Raw genomic sequence first — 17,933 nt, forward strand, 5'->3', positions numbered from 1 at the left:
CACGTCGGGTTGGCCCAAGTGTGGGGAGGGTGGCCTAAGCTTCGGGAGAGCTGCAGCAACACCGCCGCTGCTCCGGGGGAACCCAGCTGCGGGGATTTCTTCTAAACCGGCCATGGGAAGCGCCTCGCTGCTTACTGCAGGGCGCTCCATCTCTCTTCTCAGCGGGGGTGGGACGTGTAGATGATTTCCTCGGCACAGGAGGCTGTTTAAAAAACATAAGGCAGCGAGAGGCGGGAGCTCCCGGCTCTTTCCAATGCCCCGGAGAGGACGGAGATTGTTCCTGCCCTGCGGCCGCCCGGGGCCGGCTCCCGCCGCGGTCTGCGCCGCCGGCAGGGGGCGCCCCGCGCCCGGCCACCGCCTCAGGCCCGCTCGGGCCGGGGCTGTGCGGGGAGTTTGGGTGTCCGCCACCCCTCCACCCCTCCATCCATCCCTCCATCCATCCATCCATCCATCCATCCATCCATCCATCCATCCATCCATCCATCCATCCATCCCTCCATCCCTCCATCCACCCCTCCATCCATCCCTCCATCCATCCCTCCATCCATCCCTCCATCCATCCATCCATCCATCCATCCATCCATCCATCCATCCATCCATCCATCCATCCATCCCTCCACCCCTCCATCCACCCCTCCATCCATCCCTCCATCCACCCCTCCATCCATCCCTCCATCCATCCCTCCATCCCTCCATCCATCCCTCCATCCATCCCTCCATCCATCCATCCATCCATCCATCCATCCATCCATCCATCCATCCATCCATCCATCCCTCCACCCCTCCACCCCTCCATCCATCCATCCCTCCATCCATCCCTCCATCCATCCATCCATCCATCCATCCATCCATCCATCCATCCATCCATCCCTCCATCCATCCATCCATCCATCATCCATCCATCCATCCCTCCATCCATCCATCCATCCATCCATCCATCCATGGACTTTCTTGTCACCCCTTACACCCCACAGTAATTGCCTCTTTCCAGTTTCTTTCCAATTGCCAGTGTTTCACCCCTGTTTTGCACTACTCGCACTACCTCAGTCCTCACCATACTGTGCCGCACCTCACATCTCAAAGGGAGTGCCCTGTAGGAGCACAAATTAAGTCACCTGTACTATATTTACAAAAGTTACAAACAGAAGTTATTATTTGGAATATCAAATGTAAGAAGCTTGGGAGTTTTCAGAAGTGTGGTACTTGTAAGCAAAACAGTGTATTGTTTGTGGCTAAATAGCATAGTTGACATGATTTTTGAAATTAATATTTTGGTGAAGCAGCAGATTTATTTACTCTAACAAGGTAGAAAATGTTTAATTAAAACCAGTTTAATAAGCATTAGATGAAAATAAAGATGAAGACAATTATTTTCATAGACTTGGTGACCCCTTACCATGTACGTGGTCACACTTATTAGTTGGTAGATTCCATTCTTTAAAAAAAAATTTAAAATAATTTTTAAATCCTTTTACATACTGATCATTAGGGTGGCAGTCAAATCTGTGAGCTCTCCTGACCTGGAGAGCCTGATTTGACCTGGAGAACCTGATTTAGAGGCTTTGCCCCTTTGGCAAAGAGACAGCCTGGTAGGTCCGAGGCATCAGGATGTAGAGTTTGCACCCTGTGGAGCTTCTGGTTCACCAGACCAACAAAATGCACATCAAGTTTTTATTAGGCAATTCTTAAGCCCATTTCTTTTTTGTCATGCTGCTTTACTAAGATCTGTCAAACCCTGAGTGCTGTAGATAGATAGCTATCATTTCTATAAGCTCTAAGTGGAGGCTGATGCTAATGTCAGGGAGGTAGAGTTGTGCAAATTAGGTCATTAGACATTGCTTCCCAGAATAATCTGCATTCATCTGACAATTTGGGAAACTTTCTTCAAGGAAAAAAAATTGTTCTCATTTTTTGCAGCGTGTATCCTGATGGTTTCATAGTGTTCTGGTCTAGTTTCTCAGTCTTTGGTAGCTTTGAGGCCCTATCACTGCCTTTCTGTCACATTTCTGATTAGGTGTGCTTTTTGCCAAGGATGCTAGTTTTGATGTCTTTTATTCACCTTCTCACCCAGAATTGTCAGAGGCGGAACATTTCTTTTTGTGTTCACACAAATTAACCTACTTCTTCTAATGTGTGAGCACAGATTTCTGTCATCTCACTGACTGAGTCAGAGTTTAAATTTGTTCTGGACATTAATTTCTCTCTTCATTTTTTTCTATTAGTTTGTTTTTTTGGTTTTTTGTTTTGGTTTGGTTGTTTTTTTTTTTCTGTCTCTGGACATCCAGGTTTCTCAGTCAGGGACTTTTCCCCTGGCTAGTACTTTAAAAAACTTTTGCTGGGTCATATAAAAATACTTCTTTAAGGTTGGTAGGGCAAGAGGAGGGAAACCATGGTCAGAGCTTAGAAGGAGCACATTCCCGTCAACTATGATTATCTTCATCCTTTTTGAAAAAATATCAGTTACATCACTTTGTAGTGGGTGCTTCTGAGAAATAAGCCTGAAGCAGAATTTGAATTATGTATGTGGAGTTCCTGCATGAAGGCTTGCTCAGGAGGTTAATGCTGCTAAATGTTTCTAGGTGCAATTACATCAAGAAGGGCTGCTTTTAGAGGGATGCCCTGATTTCTACACTAGCAGCATCATTGGGTTTTTTTCTTGTCATGCTAAACTGCTCAATCATATATTGTCAGAATTTTTTGGCCTACTTTCTGCTGCAGCTGTTGATGCTAAAAGTCTATTCAGCATATTAAGTGTGTGTGCAATACATGACTGCTGAGCAAAAACGCAGTAGTGTGTGTGACCTTGTTGATGGGACCGGTGTGTTCTTTGCCCTTTGTAGAAAGGGAAAGGGTATTATCTCCTTGGACTTGAATGGGAAAGGTTAATTTGGAAAGGACATTTGAGTTTCCTCAAGTTGCATGTTATCATGATCCCCACAAGTAACTGGAGAGGTGGCTCAGTCCAGTCTTTATCGGGTTGCTTGGTCATGTCAGATCACTGAGACAGAGGACAAAGAAGAGAAACAAAAGAAAACATGTCCTAAAGAACCTAGCTACTAAGGTTATCCCTCTCCCACTAATCTTGGATGAAATGTTTCTGATGGATTTATTGGCAATTGCAGCAAAACTCTCATTATGCAGAGAACTTGGTAAATGCCAATAGAGATGAACTTATCAGGTACAGTAAATGTTTATAAATAATGTGTATCCCAAGAGTACAGTGGAAAGAGGTTGTGATGTAGTTTTGCTTGCATGCATTTTGGCAGAGCAGCATGATCATGCATAAAAGATTAGCTGCTGTAACTCAGATCAGGGAAAGTGCATCCTGCCAGAAAAACAAATATCAAAACTGTTCTGGGTCATGCAGAATTATTGCGCTTGGTATGCTTTCCATTTACTGTCTTGTCTCACAGGAGAGGAACAGCTTTGAAAGTGGAAGCTTGTTTCTGGGACTCCAGAACCTCAGAGGACTAGCTCGGTCAGTCAAATGCCTTCTGCTTTGCTGGTTTGGCATTTTAAATATCTTGTGTACCTTAATAAAAGTCTGTTTCAAAAGGGGATTTGATCACTCTGTCCTTCAGAGTAGAGTGGTTGATGCCTTTAGAATTGTCACCACACTGATGATAAAAAAATTCTGAAAATAGCACGTTATGGTATTGTTAGACCTTTGGGAAGGGGCAGGAGGATGCAGATATTACATTGCCTCTATTCTCAAAAATCTTTTGTTTCTATCCAGTCCTGCTGGGGCTCCATCACCTGAAGAGGCTTCAGAACAAGGGCACAGTGGTCTTCATCTTGTGCTCTTGCACATGGAGCTTTCTCCCACCACAGCATGCTTTATAACCTGTGGTCCTCTTTGGACCCACAGGCCCTGCCCTGACCCACTGAAATGCCTGCTGTGCTCTGTTCCATCACTGCACAGCAGCAAGCAAAGCAAGCAACCCCTCCCTGGCTTTTGGAGTGGGGCAATGGTGTCCTGATGAACATAAATGCTGAAGAGGACCGGGCCCGAGACTGTAGTGGTGATATTACACTATCACACTTCTACAGACATCTCCTCATTTTGAGTGGTTTGGCAAGGTATGTGTTCAAAATCACAGTTTCCCCATGCTATCCATGCACTGCCAGTGGAGCAGATTCCTCAGGGGCTGTCGTGTGAGCAGTGGGCAGCAACAAATGACCATGATGGCTCTGCCCTTCCCTAGGGATCCTGTGCCATTACGGGGAGTCAGGGGGCAGCGTGGCCAGAGTGGGTCAGAGATGTGGACGTGGACGCGCTGCCAGGGGTCAGGGTTTGATTTCAGATCGTGGTTTCTGACCGGAGCAAGGCTGCTGTCTTCTCAGCTTCTCCAATCCCTTCCCAGCAGTCACACAAGGAGAAGACGAGCCAAAGCATAAACTGAGTCCACAGAATTCCAGTCACACGTTTATGGTGAGAACATGTGCATGCATGAAGAAATGAACTGAAGGCATTAGTACAGTGGCTCCCAACACAAGATCTGAATGCTTCATACTTGTGCCATTATCTGGGTATGACTGAGTGATTTGGAGAACACTTATATATTGTATTGCATGCAGGTGCAATGCCTTATGGTAAATTCAATATTTCTTTCCTTAAGGGCTTTCATAACCATGCCAGTCACATCAGAAAACCAAATAACCTGGACAGCCTTATGTTTTTTTCCAGTGTGCGAGATCTGCTAAAATGCAAATCATTACCTCAACACAGCAGAAAGGCCGAAAGAGATCATGTGACTTCAGATGCGAGGCAGATAACTTCAGCCCATCCCTTTCTCTGCCTGAGATTCAGGAGGCATGGTGACAAAACAGCTTTTCAACACGGAAACAGCACAGCTGGAGGGCTGCAGCCATGAGCTTTCACATCAGGTTGGACGATGAAAACATTTTCTCCTGACAGTTTCTGGAGAGCAGCATTCAAGAGATTTCTTCTCGGGGAGCTGTGTAAATAGGTGGAGAGCAAGTGCATTGCAGCTTCTGAGCTCCAGAGCCCCAGAGAGAATTGGATCACCTGTTCTGCAGAGCTGCACCCCTCAGGGGTTGCTTTCTCTTTAAAAAAAGAGTCTTCTAAAGGTACTCTAGTACAAAAAATCTCGGTATTGCTGAAGCAGAAAGAAAAAAAGGTAATATCTTTGGGTGGGGTATATATATATATATATATATATAGGTCACTTTTAAAGAGCAAATTAACAAAATGACAGATGTATGTGGCATTATTTATGATTTTGCCATGAGAAAAATCACTGTGCTTCAAACTATAGTTTGACCTGGACTGAATCAGTTATCCAGAACTTTTGAGTACAGATGAAATCTGAGACCACTGTATTTCATGCATTTTTTGTTTTAGGAAAAATAATTTTAATTATATTTTGAACCTTGTTCTAATGCTTAACTTAAATTTCATTAAAACCACGCTGAGGCATGAATTTAATTTTTAAACTGGCTCAGATTTCAACACATGTTTATTGTGAAGATTTGCTTCTTCAGGATGTCATTAAGACCCTGCTAATTAAGTGCAGGACAGTATGTGATCCAACTCATTAACTGCAGGACAGTATGTGATCCAGCTTTTTGCTTAAAGGGTGTTAACTTTTATGCTCCAGTTGGGTTCAGTTTACTAGAACCAAATTTGCTTCGGGATTTTCAGTTTTCCCCTTATTGCCTAAAGAAATCTCCCCCAGAGGCATTTAGAATTTCTGGAAAGTGATATGGTGCGTTTGCTTATTCTTCAAGGTGAAGAAGAATGTGTATCCCATTTGTCCACTTGTATTTGCTATTTTTTCTCTTTTTAAAACCAAATCTGCCTAAAGTCTTGCTGCAAAAAAAAACCCAAAAAAAAACCCCAAAAAAATCCCAGGGTGCTTGCTTTGTTTATTTTCTGCCCACCCCCCCCCAAAAAAAAAAAAACCAAAACAAACAAAAAACAACCAAAAAAAAAAAAAAAAACAAAACCAACAAACGCCAAAAGTAAATGTACCCCTTATTGATTTAAATAGCATTCTCCCACCATTTTTTCTACAGATTCTCTTTGGGTTTGCATGCAGTTCCTGAGCTGAGGGATTGCTTGAATTATCTACATATTCACATATTTGCTACTCTTGCTTTTATTTCTTTTTGCAGTGCATTTTTTGGCTCAGGAATATGAGTCCATCTTAAGACTTTATCCTATTCTCTTTCAGGCTTTTCTGGCTTTCTGGTATCTTACTAACATTTGGCCAGTGCTCAAGCCACCACATGCATCCCATTCCCTATTGATTCCTGGCCCCAGCACTGAGGTCTGTCAACACAGCCACTTATAGCAATCATTCCATCAGTCTACATTGAGCTTAGCCTTGCTTCTCTGAGCAGGCAGAGGAAATTATCTGTTAACAAAAGCCTTTCTCATTTCTGTCTTTCACATATTTATAATCACTGAAAATCACTTGATAGAAATGTTAGTTTGTTCCATGGATGTAAAATGATGGAGCCCTAATCGCATACTGATTTGTTTATGTTTGATGTTCTCATATCAATCCCTTGGCAGATCAAATTCAGTGCTGTTGTCAAAATTACAGCTCCCGTGCCATAGCCAGGTTCCATTGCACTCTGCTAGTTGACTCTGACTGCTTCATCCTACTTTCTGCAGGGTGGATCTTTTAGCTAATGAGATCTTCAACTCATCTCCAGATTCTCATCCTTGGCAATCCCAACAAGACAGTTTTGGAGACCTCTTCTTCTGCAGGTTCTGACCTGAGTGTTGTGATTTAATGTCTGGGTTCTCTTCTCTAGGGTACTTTAGTCTTTCAAGCTTCATTTCCTCAGAAATGCACAGAAGCAAATCCATTACAAATGCATATTATGGCATTTTTACATTCTCTGCAGTCCTATGGAACTGGAAAGGAAAACAATTCTAAAGGAAATCTGTGAGTCACAGTAAAAAAAATATACAAGATAGCATCAATGGAAAGTCTCTGTCATTAGAAGCATCCATCCATCCATCTGATCTTTCTTTTAAAACTGTCTCTATTTTATCACCTCTCCATGTACATGTACCTCCTAAGACATGCAATGGGAGGAGATCATAGCTACCTATTCAAAAATATGATTGAGAAAAGGGGTGAGTTGTGAAAAGAGGCATATTGCTGGAGGGAACTGTTGAAACAACTTCTAGAGGAAGTAGCATAATTATGGAAATCCCATCCCAACAAAAATAAAAGCATTTTTGTTTATCAAAGGTAAGAAACAAATAAAAAGACAGAGGAGTAAGAAATCCACTTAAATCACAGTGGGTCTTATTCATATGGCTCCCATATCCTCAGGTTTAACCTAGTTTACACTTGTCTGCCAGAAGCACAGTTCAAATAATTTTAAAAGGTAAGGTGTGCTTTAAAGGATGTCTCTCTGCCCAAAGACCCTGCTATCCGACTTTACTGCAAGTCAGCTATAAATCTTTACAGGACTTCCCTTTTCCTTTGGAGCACTTGCTGCATGTAACCTTCAGTGGCTCCTGTCCAGGGAAGAGCAGTATGTGCCACTCTGGCTTAGCTTTGTGTGTGTCCATTGGCATGATTGCAAAGACATTTTATTTTCCTTCAGTGGATGAGTTGTGCTTTTAGTGCCTGTCTATCACAAAACTGGCTTTTTTGCTAAACTGGGAGAAATCTAGAAATCTAGCAATTTTTAAAATTATGTCTAAAAGTGGGGCAGATTACTGACTTGTAGAAATTGAATGCCTGCTTTTTAGTCAACATGACAGATTCTCTCTTAAAGGTAAATCAGTGGTATAATATCCAGAATATTAACACAGTGTTATGTTTCAAGTGCTCATCCAGATACCTTGTGTCTCTTGAAGTACCTTGGTAAAAAGCCCAGCTTTCCATTTTATCAGCCAACATTTGGGGGGAATTTGGTAATGGCAAATGATTCTTCACCATACACTGCTACACTGTGTAGAAAGTAGCTCACAGAAATTAAGCTCCTGGCCTGGAGTCTGGGCATGCAGGTTAGCAATGAGGATGGCTCCATAGCCACTTGAGAAGTTGTCATGAAAAGGTAGTTGAATATTCACCCTGTCCATTTTAGAATGCAGATATGTGGGACTAAAGGTGGTGATTATTCCCCTGGACTAGCCCTTTGATGGCAAGATTTGGCCTTTTTAGGAGGTTTAATGATAGGATATATCTGCACAAGTTTTCCTTCAAGCTCTGAGTGTATGTTTGAGTCTTCACTTATGGCTGTCGCAATAAAATTTCTGTCCCTGTGCTCTTTTAATTTCTTTTCTCAAGGAGGTTGTAGAAGTCCATGAATTTAGAGGTATGTGGAGGAGAGTGGTGATGTCTGGTGAGGAAAGCTGAAGTCATTGAAAGCAGGTTATAATCACAAGTCAGCCCCCTATTTCTTGGGTCAGCCCATTGCTTGCTGTGGTTTGGAGGGAGTCCTGAGATGTGTGATGGTTCTGTTTAGGGCTTCCATTGCCCACTTGCAGGCTAACTTGCCCTTTAATCAAGAGTCAAAGTAGACCTTAGCTTGTAAGGTCTATTTTGTCCTTAGTGCCAGTCTTCAGGTCACAGTTCAAGTCATGGCTGGCTTGTTTGAGATGGAGTAATGAAAGCCTGAGATTCTCTTAAAAGGGTAAATGAGGGGATGGTAACCAGGAGAACAAGAATTATTTGGAGAGAAGACAAATTTGAGCTATTAGCTATATCAATGCTGTATTTGATACTGCTAAAACCATTGATGGGCTCAGAATTAATCTAAGAATATTTTTTTCTTTTTATTTCATGATATCTCTTTCAGAAGGAAGTAAAGCAGTCTATTGTGGGAAAAAAAAAAAAAACAACAACAAAAAACAAACTTAAAATCCCTCTTTCCTGAATCAATTACTGACTCATAAGGAGTCAGACCCAGCTCAAGTGTAAGATACCCTTGTCTTGTGGGATCCTGAAAAAAGCCCCAGAACTACAAAGAGTTGTGTTATATTAACATGACAGAACATGATATCATACATAATAATAAATGTTGAAATCTGCACATACAGACCCACAACTATAAGTGTTTTCTAATTCTTGAAATTGAAAATCACCTAGTTATGCATTTATGGGTTTTTTTTCTTTTGTATCCTTCTTTTATTTTGATTTCTTCTAGTAAAGCCAAAGGAAAATAGTAGCTAAGCATTCATTTTATGCTGATGAATTTCTTCTTTGTTTTAAAACTCAAGTTAAAAGAAATGGAATATCAATGAAACAAAACAACAGATAAAATAATAGAGATGTCAGATGTATCCCTGGAGATGGAGAGAGAGGGGTCAGTGTGATCATATAAGAAATCTTTAGCTAAAACAAAGTTCACTATCTAAGTGCATCAGTTATTTTCTTGTTTCTTATAAATTGATCCATTTTGTATCTCAGAGGAATTGTTTGAATTGTATCTCATTTGAATTTGTTGATCAGAGAATGTATTGCATTAGTGAGTGATACTATTTAGTGCAGAACTGAGCAAGTGCCAGGAGAAAAACCCAAAAGACTTCACTTCAAAATATATTTCGTTCATCTATTTAATGAAACAAAATTTTTCCTTGGATTGTTTTCAGTAGAAATGTAATAGAAAAATGTATATTTAAATGAAGTCTGCTGATGAAGTGATTTGCTATGGTACTGTCTGTTCTGGTAAATTTGCTATGGTAAATTCTGTTCTGGTGGTGGTGACACTGAGCAATAAGATGATAAATGGGGTAGTAAGGCAACTTTTCAAATCAGTGGAGTGTTAGAAGGATTGGAGTTTTTTAGCATTACTATCACAAGTAATTTAAAATCTTTAAAATTCTGCAGGTCCAATTTTCAAATCATACGAATGAAGAGTAATGTGTCTCCATAGTCCCTTGTCCCTAGTAGTAAGGGACAGATTTAAATGGGACAGTAGTAAGGAATAGCTTTAAATAGCTATTCTTCATATAAGAAATCACTGCTGCACATTAACATTAAGCTAACATGTAAGGAATAAACTATATTAATTACTAAAATAATTTCTCTTGACTGTAAATTGACAGTAATCATATGTGGGGGAAAAAAAACCCCTGATATGGTCCAGTTTAGGTAGGATGTGCTGTGCAATAAGATTTTATGGGATGAAGATACTTTAGATTCTGTTTTGTCAAGCACCATTTTTTTTTCCCCCCTATCCCTCCTTCCCAATCTCATTCCTCTTAGGAGTACTAGGAAAAGCCCAGGAGCCCAAAGGAGTAGAGCCCTCACCACTGAAGGAACAACAGAAAATGTGTATAATGCTAACAGCTGAGAGAAGCATGCTTCATATTAGCAGCAATTAAAACGGATGGGCAGCATCATTGGAGCCATGGGGTGCAGCAGTTCTGTAGCTGACAGGAGGTCAGAGAATGGTGAGTGTTGCCTTTATCTTCAGGGCAAGTGGTTGTTCACTCTCTAACACCAGCAGAGGATTGCAAGACAATGTTCCTCTCCCCTACAACCTCAGTTTTCTTGTCAAAATATTTGTTCAGGGAAAATTATTTTCTATTTATTTTCTTTTTAAAACTGTGGATAGCTTTGAGATGCTGGCTGAGGTCAGGAAGCAGCTTTAGGCCACCTCTAACATTGACAGATTGGGTTGTAAAAGATTCGCAGTATCTGGGACAGAAGCTAAATTTCAGACACGTCTGTGCTCGCTCTGTCACTGGCAAAGCTTAGGGGTAAGGTATTGAGTGGGACCTTTTATGGCTTTTCACACCACAGGATTCCTGGGCACACCGCCCCAATTTCCCTGCTGTTGTGTGACCCCAATTATGAAACAAGTGTAATAAAGCAGGGCTATTACAATTACTTCAGAAACAGTTTTCTGGCCTACCAAGTGCCTGGCCTGACAGTCTCCCTGACAATTAGTGAGGCTGTCAGCTGAAAGTGTCCACAGGACCTGGTTAAACGTTAAATTAAGCTAATGGATCATTACCCTCCTTTTAATCATACCCCACCTTAGTATGAACTCAGCAGTCTTTGCACAGGCAGGTATGTTCCAGGATTCACTCAGACTTTTTTGCAGACCCGTTGTGTTCTCTTTCAAGATTTTTCATTAAAACACAATTAATTGGTCAGCAGAGACCCATTTTACATGGTACTGTTCATAGTCTTAGGACATTATTATGCTGAACAGCCGTGGCTCCTTTTGGCTGCCAAGCCAGGACACGAGTCACAGGAAGCTGGTGACTTAGTCATGGCCACAGGGGTCCCAGCTGACTGGTTTGAGAGCAGCACTCAGCTTTGTGTATACTACTACAAAGCAGCATCAGTGCTCTATCACACTAGTGAAAGTAGAATGGAATCATCTGGAATCCCAGACCCACCTGTAACTGAGAGGTAGCTCAAACCCTCTGTGGGCTTGCACATGTGCCTTGCAAGACCTCTAGGGATGTGCTACTTGGGAATATTTCTGAGTGTGCAAAAGCTTGGAGTGGGCATGAGGAGCTGTACTCTTTCTTGATCAACAACCATCAACACACATTGATGTGGGGCTTAGGATTTTGTGTGCTTCCTGGATTGTGTTTTCTCTTCTGGAGCTGCTGGATGCTTTCCTTTCTGCTCTTCAGCAGTAGACAAGCGATGCTGAACCATCATTCTGTCTGAAGCCTGAGGCTGTACATTTCTCTAAATCATTAATAACATGAATTTAACAGATACTTGTTGGTATAGAGACCTTCTGTAACTGATAACAATTTTGGTTAGAGATGCAGCTTAGCCTAGTGTGAAAATCATGTTCTGATTCAGTCCTGAGAATAACAGTGCTGTAATAAGTACAATGAAAAAAAAAGAAAAAGAAAGACAGGAAACATTCTGTTAGATTTGCAACATTAACCACAGTGATTGATATGTATCTGTCTTATGTGATAGCAATGGAACTGTGCCATGTTAAGTGCTCAGGACCATTAAGCAACCCAGGGGGCTTTAATGGGAAATTTAATGGCTCTGATGCTGGAAATTTGTTTCTGTGCTGGTGATTGTGCTTTGCCCCTTAGGTACTCTTCTAAACAGAAATGTTGTGACAGCCTGGCTGTAATGTGTCAGGCTTTCAGGTCTGTAGTGTTGGGACTTCCAGAAAGGACAGAAAATAAGAGATATCTCAGAGTTTATGTACGGTCTGAAGGATGCCCTTAGTCATATAAGGATCACATTTCTTTCAGGGAGGAGGATTTTCTAGGATGTATGCAATATCTACAGGATGGGATTCTTTCTGGATTTTGCGCTTGGTTAGACTAGAAAATTCTACCATTTTAACCTTACTGAATATTCATTAATGGTAAGATAAGTAAACAACATGCTGTTACGGCATCTGCAAGCATTTTTATAAAAATGTTTCCTTTATGTTATACTCTCTATTAATAGAATCACTTTCCCATTAATATTTGCCCTTACCTGCATAATTATCAGTAAGAAAAAAAAAGTTCTCACTCCGGTTCCCAGTATAAAAATTCCTGGTATTTGTGATCAGTTACAATAATTGACTGGTATAAACTGTTGTCCCTATAGTACAGAGCTTTTCTTTACTGGTTTGCAGTGCAGGACAGTGCCCACCCCAAGACCTCTTTCTACTACCAGGTGTTTCTCTGCTTAACAAATTTTTATCTGAGCAGTTAAAGGAATGTGATTTCTTTGTGGCATGAATGAGGCCTGAAGGCAGCAGGCTCTTTCTTCCAGGCTGCAGTCTTGATGATTGTCCTTCAGTCAAGTTTTCCAGACTGAGACCTTAGTAGATACAACTTCTTAAAGTGCTAAGTGGAATGCATATTCAGCACATAGTGCACATAGTCCAAAACGGCCTTCTGTCATGTTCCATTGACTTTTTGGGGCGCGTGTTCTTTTGTTAACCAAGCTAGCTAGCTCTGCAGGCAAAAACTTTCTGGTAGAAGAGGCAAATACTGTCATTACATTGTTGTTCATGTCATAGCTTGCAAAATCAAAGAGTTTTCATTACAGCTTGATAAAGAAATACATTTAGGGCAAAGAAATACATATAAGGCAAACTGTCCTTCCTTCACCTTCCCGAAACCCATATAGTGCCCATCAGCTGAACATGACTGACTTCTTACCTGGATATTGTCTTCAAGACAATTAAATGGGGAAGGTTACTAACTACTTAGTCCTGAGCAAGTCAGCTGACTTGGGATCTGTGTCAGAAGACAGAAACAGTAAAGACATCCTGTATTTTTTCAGTCTCACTTTTACTGGGCTTCATATTATTGTTGATTATGCACAATGGACAGAATTTCTCATCTGATTGAAAAATTCTGCAAAGACAGCATGCATATTTTCCTTGTAGATTACCCTGCATCCATGTGTATTCCAGTGCTTTCTGTTTTGACAGTCATTAGAGCTGCAATCCTCATCCAGAAGTGGTACCGCTTTACCATGGCCCGGCTGGAGATGAGGCGCCGCTATTCCCTCAGTATCTTTCAGTCAATCGAATACGCTGATGAACAGGACCAGCTGCAGGTTTGTAATCTTCCATTCTTCCTATATAAGCAGTTATGTTATCCCCAGGACTGTGGCTGCACAAACAAAATGGGTGTGTGGTGATTTCTTTTACAAAGCTGGATCTTGATTAATAAAACTGTTTCCCTGTCTGTCACATGAATTAAGTTGTGTGTATTCATGCACAGACATACAGATGAATGTAACTACATAGACATCAGGACACCATTCTACCCATACAGCATATCTAGGGTATAGGTTCCTGCATAGCAGCTCTGTTAGCCAGGGATTGCAGGTAATTTACAGATCACTGTGGGTGATCTTAACTGTCTGTGAGGCAATATATGTGCAACAGGATATCAGTGTTTCAGCCCAGTGTCAGTATCAGTGTCAGCCCAGGCTTCCTTTAGGGTCAATATAGGAAATTTGGAACTTTTAGGCCTTTGTGTTCATCCTAGCATCTATGTCTGAAGTCAGTTCACTGCATTGTAGCAGTTGTTTCTATGACTATGAAGGAAGTCTAGGCAAATAGTCTGGGTGGTAGGCAAGATGAATTACACCTAGAAACATCAGCAGCACTGAAACAGCCCTGAAACATTTTATGTATTCCATGAAGTGTCAGTGGCGAATTCATAGCAAAAAAGGAAAGGGAGCTATTTTTGTAGTAGGACACAAATTGTGTCATTATTGCAGGCTGATAGTGACTTATATCCCCCTAAATGGGAAATTGCAAGTAATTGAGTAAGAAAGATTTAATGCTTGTTGGATGACCTAATCTGATCAGTGTGTTTGTTCTTTTTCATACTCAGCTATCCAACTTTTTTACGTTCATGCTGGATAATTGTACTCATCCTGATTCAGGTAACAATAAATATAAAGGTAACATGGAGATTGTGTTTGAAAAACTTGATGTGAGGAAACTTAATTTTCAATGTGATATTTACAGCCTATGGCATGTGCTGGGGTAGAGGTTTGATATTCTAAATACTGTAATATTAATTTGATCCTCTAAGTATTGACACTACTCACTATCTACTTAGTGAGTCAGAGCAGTCAGTAAGTCAGAACTGGTGCCTGTTGTCCTTATGAGAATATTCAGAGGTGCTCAGAGTGCTTTCTTATATGTTACTGCCCTTCCTACAGAATCCAATTTTCACAGCTTTCTGTTCATGTTTTCTTAAACTATGAGATGTGATTACTCAGAAAGATTGTGTTCAGTTGGTCTAAGGCACGTATAATCAAAGAGGTTGCTCTTTCTCCCCCACTACCCATCACCTCTGGCAGTTCTGGACCATGTTTTAATTTAATTTGTTCTAGATTTCACTGCAAAATGTATCAGTATATGAATGATAAAAAAGGAAATAAATTTAAACTGCTGGAGATAAAGCTTTAGAAACCATCTCAATTAAGCTTCAGTTATACAAGGAATAACCTTTAATTTTTGAAGTATTTTGGGATCCTTGGACATAACTTACTTTTGAGGTCAAGCTCAACAGAAGGACAGACTGAAAGTGATTCCTAAGTCCAGACGAAAAGCATGACTTCCCTGAACAAATTCAGAATAGATCTAATCCCAGTGGAGTTAAAAATGAGGCTGTCCCCTTCTTGCTACATTACAAGAGAATGCCCTTTCTCTTTCATCTGGTCTAGCCACGGGTTATTCCAATTAAAAATTGCACAAGATACTTTGATAGCAGGATAAAATTACCATCAAAACCTTAAGTGGTTCAGTGTTTTAATGACAACTGGTAGAAATTGCAATTTTTCTCTCTTAAATACTTTAGAGTGCCTAATGCTCTCTGTGCTCTGCAGAAAAATAAATTACATTTGAGCTTTGCTCCAAAGGCAAGGCAGATGATTCAACAGTCCTCCCTTTGATTTTTTTCCCATTACTGCCATATTCTGTGAAAAAAAATCAGCTTTAGTCATTTAACTTCCTGGGAAGGAATTGGCAAACTTAAAGAAAAACACATACTGCTCACTTGATCTACTTCATGCTGATGGTGCACCTCTGTTCAGCTTTTCCACCTGAATGGGAAAGAAAACAGTAGTGCTTGGTAAAATATTGTTAATCTCTATTTTTATTATAATATTAAAATGGAATTTTACACATGCTTGTTGTAGCTATGATTTACCCCTCTTTATTAACTGTGTCTACTGACAGAATGAATAAAGGTGAGGTGTCTCAGATGACTTGCTAGGGCTCAGGACATTGCAGAGCACACTGCTACATGCAAGGGCTGTTCATGTGCAGGTGGAGGTCTGAGCCTCACCTGTGCACAGGGAGGGAGATGGAAGGTCCTGTGAGCTGCTCCCCATCATCACTGCGCAGCTGACCTGTTTATTGATCTTGTAGATATTGGGAATTGCAGATGTGGCTAAGGCTGAAACACATGATAAAATGTATATGGTATATGGTAAAGCACCCCTTTGTCTTGCTGGCTTAAAACTTCCATATTTTAGGACTGATGTTGTTAAGACTTGATAACTGCTCTAAAGGCTTTATTTTTGTCTTGGTGTGTTCCCCCTTTCTAACACCATGTGATACAGATACCAGAACCCTAAATGACACAGAAAAATAAAGAGATAGCCAAGGCTGCCTATGCAAAGGAGATGACTTAGATTTTTTTTTTTTTTTTGAGGAATTGCATATCAGATGTGTATTGTGTGGGTTGTGGTTATTTTTTCCAACTGCTGGCTGTGTGCATTCTTTGCTTTAAGCTCTTGATTGCTTTCCTCTGGAAGTGACCTTTGCAGCACTCATGCCAGCCCCACTGATGTAAGCAAAATCATTACTGAATAGAAGGATTCTTAAAGAACTGCTTCCACTTCTGCTGAATCGCCATCTTAAGATGTGAACCACAGTGAATGTAAACGTAACAACCAGAGAGGCTTCAAATTGACTTTGATATTCTCAAACATTTTCTAAAACCTGCAGTGGGCTTTTTATCTGTTTCATCAATGTGTGCTCACTTAAATTAGAGTGATAGCATATGGTTCAAAAGCTGTCTCCAAGAAGACAGTATATAATATTCTTACCAAAGAATGGGTTGTCTGTTCTTCTCAGGATGTGATAAGAAAGTTACCTGAAAATTTTGTGATCTATCGTTTTCCTTACATTATAAACTACTCAGCCTCCACCATTAATCTTGTTACTTTCCTCTTTTTAATCTGTTTTTTTCAGATTGTTTTTCAAAGAAAGAAAGAAGCTGCCATCTCATTAACACAGTTGTGCTTTTGATGTGATTGTTTCTGTTATGCCCTAAAGCTTTTTTCATCTTCTCATTCTCCTTAAGATGTCAGTGTAGTTTGTCATTGGGATATCATATAGCCAAGTGTCTTGTTCTGCTTTTTATTAAAGGCTATTTTGCAAAGGTCTGTGGAAAATAAGAATAAAACCTTTTTCTAACTTACACTTTTCTCCCTCTTCCCTGAAAAAATCTTCCTGCCTTCTCAGCTTTCAATGGAAAGCTCTCTGGTCAGAGAAAGCTGGAAACTGCCTTTTCAGCAAAAGATGACCCATTTACTCACTCTTTTATGGGCACAGTGTGGGTGAGAAGACTACAGATGCATTCTGAGAAAAATGGTGGGACTGGGAATCTAAACCTGTTCCTTTCAAGGTCAGCAGGGCACCTCCAGGAGCCTTCCTTCAAAGGGAAACAAAAAAAAAAAAAAAAAAAAAGTGTTGTTTTCTGCAGTTTCACTCCCCATGATGCCTCCCTTACAGTTTAACACCCTTCCAAGATGTTTTACGCAGAGTGATTCTTGCAGTGGGGAATAAGTTATAGCTGCTTGCAGTTTGTAGCACCAGGGATGGTGTGAAGGAAGAAATATTTGAAGCATTTTAGAAACCTCCTTCCTCTTTGTAGGCTCAGTGTCCATTTGGCTTTGACCTGAGGGCTGTGGATCAGTATCTGGCTTATGTAAGAGCACTTCTCAGAAGTCAGATGTGCTCTCAGGTACCCCAATGGACAGCTGAAGGCACACAGATGGTGGCAGAACAGAGAACTGATTTCAGAGCTGCAGAAGTAGCTGATTCCTGGTTACCCTGATAGTACATCCTTGGCAGTGGCAGCTTTGACTTGCCTTGAAAAACTCCCATGGCAAGGTGATCTGGTCAGGGGAATCAGGTCTTTGGGTTTTCTGTGGCCAAATTGACTCCTTTTAGCTCTGGGCATTTGTGTTTAACATGGAATATGGCTGTAGTTGTTTAGGTTTTGTTAATAGTGAAGGCTCAGCCCTCTGAGTCTGGGCTAGAACTCTGGTGTCAGAGTACAAAGTAGGTCATTGCCTGTGCATCCCTCTAGTCCGTGGAGAGGTACAGATGCTGGCAGAGAATGTGTCATTCTATCTTGACCTCTGTGCCTGAACCAGGCATGCCAAGGCTTTTCATCCCTGTCTTTAAGTATGAACTGAAAGAGCCTTGAAAGTTTTGACTCAGAACAGCAAAATGTGAGGGTTGCT

The 17,933-nt window shown here is 40.9% G+C and overlaps 1 protein-coding gene across 2 annotated transcripts in view; it reads left to right on the plus strand.

Annotated features, from left to right (window-relative positions):
- Positions 1 to 4,791: 4,791 nt before the first annotated feature.
- PPEF1 (protein phosphatase with EF-hand domain 1) overlaps positions 4,792 to 17,933 on the plus strand; it is a 35,026-nt gene continuing 21,884 nt past the window's right edge. The window contains exons 1-4 of one of the 2 annotated variants that reach the window (XM_021553001.3): positions 4,792 to 5,141; positions 10,203 to 10,390; positions 13,363 to 13,490; positions 14,279 to 14,330. In XM_021553001.3, coding sequence (XP_021408676.1) covers positions 10,327 to 10,390; positions 13,363 to 13,490; positions 14,279 to 14,330 — 244 coding nt within the window. In that variant the 5' untranslated portion in view covers positions 4,792 to 5,141; positions 10,203 to 10,326. Of the gene's footprint in view, positions 5,142 to 10,202; positions 10,391 to 13,165; positions 13,491 to 14,278; positions 14,331 to 17,933 lie in introns of those variants that run through there. The other variant, XM_077781630.1, reaches the window with a different exon arrangement.

This window comes from Lonchura striata, chromosome 2 (assembly GCF_046129695.1).
Source record: "Lonchura striata isolate bLonStr1 chromosome 2, bLonStr1.mat, whole genome shotgun sequence".
NCBI classification, from domain to species: Eukaryota; Metazoa; Chordata; class Aves; order Passeriformes; family Estrildidae; genus Lonchura; species Lonchura striata.